The sequence below is a fragment of the Camelus dromedarius genome, chromosome 3 (genome assembly GCF_036321535.1).
Source record: "Camelus dromedarius isolate mCamDro1 chromosome 3, mCamDro1.pat, whole genome shotgun sequence".
Lineage (NCBI taxonomy): Eukaryota > Metazoa > Chordata > Mammalia > Artiodactyla > Camelidae > Camelus > Camelus dromedarius.
This window is the reverse complement of record NC_087438.1, coordinates 97,827,272-97,833,486: the sequence shown is the minus strand read 5'-3', so window position 1 is coordinate 97,833,486 and position 6,215 is coordinate 97,827,272. Positions and strand designations below refer to the sequence as shown.

General features: G+C 48.0%; 1 protein-coding gene across 3 annotated transcripts in view; it reads left to right on the top strand.

Annotated features, from left to right (window-relative positions):
• The first annotated feature begins 5,060 nt into the window (after positions 1-5,060).
• NRG2 (neuregulin 2) overlaps positions 5,061-6,215 on the top strand; it is a 166,426-nt gene continuing 165,271 nt past the window's right edge. For all 3 annotated transcript variants that reach the window (XM_064484341.1, XM_064484338.1, XM_064484340.1), the window contains exon 1: positions 5,061-6,004. In XM_064484341.1, coding sequence (XP_064340411.1) covers positions 5,278-6,004 — 727 coding nt within the window. In that variant the 5' untranslated portion in view covers positions 5,061-5,277. The remainder of the gene's footprint in view (positions 6,005-6,215) is intronic.

Sequence of the window (6,215 nt, the reverse complement as noted above, 5' to 3'; positions counted from 1 at the left end):
GAGGAGAAGCCAAGCTCTTCATGTGGGTGTTCTATCTTGAATTCAGTATGTCTATACCATTCTGTCTACTTCTGTTTTTGTTCTCAGTGATTATTATGTAGTGACACAGCCCACTGCTACCATGAACTGTTTTTTTCACAACCCTGTGGGGAGCCACAGTATAGTGAACAGGTCTGCCTTCCATTTCTCCGTCTGGTTCTGTTCAAAAGCATTAGCATGATCCAAAGGAAACGAAGTCACTATCTCAAAGAGATAACCAGTACTCCCGTGTTCATTGCAGCATTACTCACAATAGCCAAGGTATGGAAACAACCTAAGTGCCCATCAGTGGATGAATGGATAAATGTGGTATATATATATATATATATATATATATATATATATATATATATATATATATATATATATATAATGGAATATTATTCAGCTTGAAAGAAAGAAGGAAACCCTGCCATTTGCAACAACGTGGATGAAAATGGAGGACATTATGCTAAGTGAAATAAGCCAGAGAAAGGCAAATACTGCATGGTATCATTTACATATGAAATCCAAAGGAAAAAAAAAAAGAGTCCTAGAATGAGAGAATAGAATGGTGGCTGCCAGTGGGGGAAGGGAGAGAGGTTGGTGAAAGGGTATAAACTTTCAGTTATAAAATGAATATGCTCTTAGGATGTAATGTATAACATGGTGACTATAGATGATAACTGTATAGTTAAAAATTACTCAGAGAGTAGAACTTAAGTGTTCACATCAAAAAAAAAAAGGTAAATATATGAGGTGATGGATCTGTTAATTAACTCAGTTGTAGGAATCCTTTCACAAGGTATACATATATCAAATTATCACCTTTAAATATATTACAGTTGTGTCAGTCACACATCAATAAATCTGAAAAAATAACTAAAAGAGAAAGAATAAAGGAAGACCAAAAAAAAAAAAAAAACCCCAAAAGTGTTAGCTTGAGTTTGTTACAAACCTTCGTTCTTTCAATAGCTTTGAGATCTTGAGAAAGGCACTTAAATTCTTTCAGTGTCTCAGTTTTCCTCATCTTTTTACAAAATGATGCTTCTACCACTTGCTCTCCAGTGTTATACATTTCAAACAGTCTGACATTGGTGGAAGTAGTTTGGAGAGATTGGGGATCTCTTAGGTGACAATGAAAGTGTGGTTAAGAGATGAGTCTCCCTCAGAGAGATACTGATGTTGTGCACAAAGCAAGCGGTCTGGCAACGGGCAAGCCTGAGTGGGAGTCCCAACGCTGCCTGCCACTTGGGCAAGTTACTAAACCTCTGTAAGTCTCTTCAGTTTGTAAAACGCAAAGTCGTTGAGGCACGGGAATATAAACATGAAGCTCCTGACACACAAGGTTATTAAAAAATGATAGCTATTATTATTTTGATTATCAATTATTGACTTAAAGTAAAGAGTTTGCAGGTTCAGAATATCAAGCTTTCTTTTCCCTAGGGGAAAAGCCAGAAGAGAACTGGGCTGTTCTAGGAAACCAAATACCCCAGTCTTCTATACTAAATGGCTGAGGTTAATTCTGAAAGCTTAGCCTCAGACACATCACATCTTGGGGAAATCTGGACAGGTACCTCTCTTTCTTTTAGAAGTCTCTGCCTAAGTCCACACCCTCTGTGGCCACAAGAATTCCTGTGGACTGTTGGGATCTCAAAACTTATCTTTGCGCTCTAAAGAAGATAAAGATACAGCGCAATGATTCCCAACCCTTTTTTTAAGCATGAGAATCTCATTTTAAAGTAAAAAAAATTTCAGGGAATCCCATATAATAAGAGTTCTACTTTAAGTAGCTTTTGATTGAGAAAATACATGATTTAAAAAAAATCAGCAACAGTAAAAACATTAGAGAATCTTCTCAAACATTTTTGGATAGGTAGTATGTGAACTTAATAAAAAAAAATTCACAAGGTACTAAAGGGAACAAACACCATGAAAAGTATTCTTGCACACCAGCCCTCAGCCACCCAGGGCCCTCCCCTAGAGCCAGCTACCAACTATCAGTTTGATTTCTGCTGCATCCTTTCAACGATGATCTCTGCTCTACACATATTTCTATATTTATCCTTTAAAAAAAGACCAAATGGTAGCATATCTTACCACTTTTCTTCACCTGTTTCACGCTACTTCATACTTAACAATGTCTTGTTACACTTTAAAATGATTACGTGAAAAAAGAGATAGAATTATGTATTTTTATTCATCACATTGGCAGCTGGTATTGGAAAACTGCATCGCATTTTCAATATACAGAAAATCCTAGTGTTTAATAACTACATACCACTTAGGGAGTCTCACCTCCTAGACTGGGAACCACTGGTATGAGTAAAATATCAATAACATTCAACATGAATTTTGGCCCTGACTCTGCGTAAGAACTTTACACTTATTATCTCACATAATCCACATCCTTCAAATCCTTCTAATCCCAGTTTAAATGTTATCTCCTCAGAGAAGCCTTCCCTTATCCAAGTAGACCTACCCTCTCCCTTTCCATTATTTCCTATCATTTCATCCTGTTTATTTTCTTCAGGGCAGTTACCCATTTGTTTGTTGTCTATTTGTTGACTGCTGTTTCCCCAAGTAGAGTAAGAGCTTTGAGAGCAGGGACAGCATCAGTTTGGTTCACTGCAGTCTACCCAGTGACTAGTCCCACGCCTTGGTGCTTGGCACAGAAGGGCCATTTAATTGGATATTTATTGAATACGTACATAATGAGCAAAAACCAATTTTACAAGGCAGACTCTGTTCTCCATTATACGAATGAGGAAGCTAAGGCCTAGAGAGGGAAATAGACTCATCCCTGAATTAGTAAGTTACAAAATTGGTTTGAAACCCAGTACTGCTTGACTCCAGAGCACACGCTCTTTGGCACTACTCTGGTCTCAGAAACAGAAGATTGAGTCAAAGCTTGGCTGTGTATGATCTTGAATACATCCCTTTTCCTCTCTGGGACTGTTTCTTCCATTGAAAAATGAGTAGGTGGAGTTAGTAACCTTCCTTAGAGTTGTGACTGATAAGAATGAAAAAGGAGACATTGAAGGGGCCAAGAGTGGCTTGATGTCTTTAGGAAAGCTGTTTCTAGTCTTTAATTCCTACCTTCCTTTCTTCACTGAGGATTTATATCCTTATTCTACCCCAGGCTCTGTGTTGGGTGTCCTTTTGGATAGGCATCCAAAGACTAATAGGATGTGATCCCTGCCATTAAGGTGCTTGGTTTAATGGGTCTAATGCAAACCCATTAGTAGCTGCGTGAAGTACAATACAGGTCTTAGCCATGACAGTAATACGTATGGGGCACATGGTAACACAGAAGAGGAAGGGACTAATTCCATATGTTTGTGTGTGGTGGTGGATCTGTAGGCAGGGAGGGATGAGGCATACTGCTGAGGTAGGAATTGGGGAGAGAATAGTTTTCCAGGTGGACAAAGCAGAGGAGAGGCTTCCTGGACACCAGAGACATTGTGTGCAGAAGCATACCAGGAAACAGCACAACGGGCTGAGGATTGCTTGGAGAGGGGCTTAGCTCCCAGAGGACGGAGCTGGCTAAGGAGAGGGAGCCCATGAAGAGCCATGCTGAAGATTTTGGGCTTTGCTTCTGAGAGCAGCGGCATGGCCAAATCGTATTTATATTTTAGTTTTAGAAAGATCACTCTGGCAGTCGTAGGACTGAAGAAGGGTGATGAGGTGAAAGGTGTGGAGACGAGTTAGAAGGCTTTGCAGCAGTCCAGGTGAGAGGTGAGGAGTACCTGGACCTAAGGCATTGTTGCAGAGTTGGAGAGGAAGTAGATAAATCGGGGATTTTTTAAAAGGTGGAGGCAAAGGGCATGGTGGTTGGTTGGATGAGGAAGAATAAAATGAGACCGAGGGGCTTACTGGAACAGATAAGCATGCCCAAGTATAAAACGGTGCCATAAATAACTATCTGGAATTTGGAGTTGGGTGGGAGAAATAATACGGTTGGTTTTGAATATGTTGAGTTTGAAATGTCTCTTAGCCAGGAGGAAAGGTCCCTTCTCTCTTTGTAGAATAGCAGTCTTAGCCAAAGTGAGACATCCTTGGGCCAGTTTCCTGTGGTCTCCAATCAGGGATAAGACTCTCCAAGACCTCACTGGAATTCCTGAGCTCCATATCCTTCAAGGACATAACCTGGGTATTGAAAACTCCCTGGATCCTTATTGATAGAAAGAGAATGGATCCCGAACGTGCTTTTTAAAGTCAGATGCTGGTTTCAGTGGAGCAAACTCTGCTTCTTGGAAGTGCCACAGTTTCAAAAAGAAACCATTTCCTATGGGGCAGCTCTGGCCCTGACAGGCTCTGGCTCTCAGGTTGGCTCCCAAGAAGCCCCCACCTCCTTTAGGGAGCGGCTTTTTTAAAAAGAAGATAAGGTTGTGTAGCGTGCAGCACTACCTGGTTCCGCCTTTATGCTGGAGAAAGTCTGGACGCTTGGGGACCGGACACTCTCTCAATCATCACCCCTGGCTTGGCGTCCTCAATGCCGAAGCAAGACTACATGTAGCCCCAACTCTTCCCAAAATGAGGAGGATGGGACCCTCCCCCACCTCAACTCAATCTCCAGCGCTCACCAGGCGGTGGCAGGGCCGAGCACGTGGGCTCGATTAGAGGCTGGCCTCTAGGGTCCAGGGAAGGGTACATACAACCCAGGAGGCCGGAAGGGGACCAGTCACCCGGCCGTGGCAATCTCCCTGGCTCCTACAGCTGATGGCCAAAGGCAGGGGCCCACCCTGTGTCCCACTCCCACGTTCATAGGACAGTGCCAGAATCCGTTATCTCTACTCCGCCCTCTGTTTACGCACTACCCCACTGTCATGCCCATAAATCCCAAGAGCAAAGGGTAGCACCATTTTCCCGCGTCCCTGCGGGCCCTGAGGCCGGGCACTAAAGCAGTGCAGTCCCAAGCTTCCCCTGCAGAAGCCGCGCTCCCCACTCGGTTCGGAGGTAGAGGGGGCGCGAGAGAGCAAGTGGGCGGACGTCCCATCCTCCGCATCCACCTCCAGGTCCTGGCGCGCAGGGTGGGAGCGCTGCGCGGCTCCGCGCTGCGCATCGCGGCCCGCCTGCCGCCTACCGCCTGCCCCCTGCCCCCTGCCCTAGCTGGGCCACCTCCCCGGGCTGCGGGTGGAGGGCTACGAGGCGCTAACGTTACGCTGTTTCCGGTTTTCCAGCGGGTTTTGCTTCCCCTCCCAAGGCGGCGGCGGCGGCGGCGGCGGAGCGGCGGAGCCCCCCAAATGGCCTGGCCAGATGCGGCAGGTTTGCTGCTCAGCGCTGCCGCCGCCGCCACTGGAGAAGGCTCGGTGCAGCAGCTACAGCGACAGCAGCAGCAGCAGCAGCAGCGAGAGGAGCAGCAGCAGCAGCAGCAGCAGCAGCAGCAGCAGCAGCAGCGAGAGGAGCAGCAGCAGCAGGAGCAGCAGCAACAGCAACAGCAACAGCAGCATCTCCCGTCCCGCTGCGCCCCCAGAGCTGCGGCGGCCGCAACAGCCGCAGCCCCGCAGCCCCGCAGCCCGGAGAGCCGACGCCCGCTCGGGAGCCGCAGCCGCCGGCGGCATGAGGCGCGACCCGGCCCCCGGCTTCTCTATGCTGCTCTTCGGTGTGTCGCTCGCCTGCTACTCGCCTAGCCTCAAGTCGGTGCAGGACCAGGCGTACAAGGCACCGGTGGTGGTGGAGGGCAAGGTACAGGGGCTGGCCCCGGCTAGCGGCTCCAGCTCCAACAGCACTCGCGAGCCGCCCGCTTCGGGTCGGGTGGCGCTGGTGAAGGTGTTGGACAAGTGGCCGCTCCGGAGCGGGGGACTGCAGCGCGAGCAGGTGATCAGCGTGGGCTCCTGTGCGCCGCTCGAAAGGAACCAGCGCTACATCTTTTTCCTGGAGCCCACGGAGCAACCCTTAGTCTTTAAGACAGCCTTTGCCCCCCTCGACACCAACGGCAAAAACCTCAAGAAAGAGGTGGGCAAGATCCTGTGCACTGACTGCGGTGAGTCGCCCCCTCCCTCTGCTGGAGAAGGGGGGAGGGGCGAGGTGGTGGGGAATGGGGGTGGGGCGGGAGGTGCTGCAGGTGCCCAGGCCTGGCAGCGCCCAGCCGCTGGGGGGTGGGGCCGCCCCTGGGCAGGGCGCTTGGCGCGGTGAGTGAGGGGGTTGGGGTTGGGGAGAAGCAGAATGGGGCCCAAAGTGTGCCAGGGGTGGGG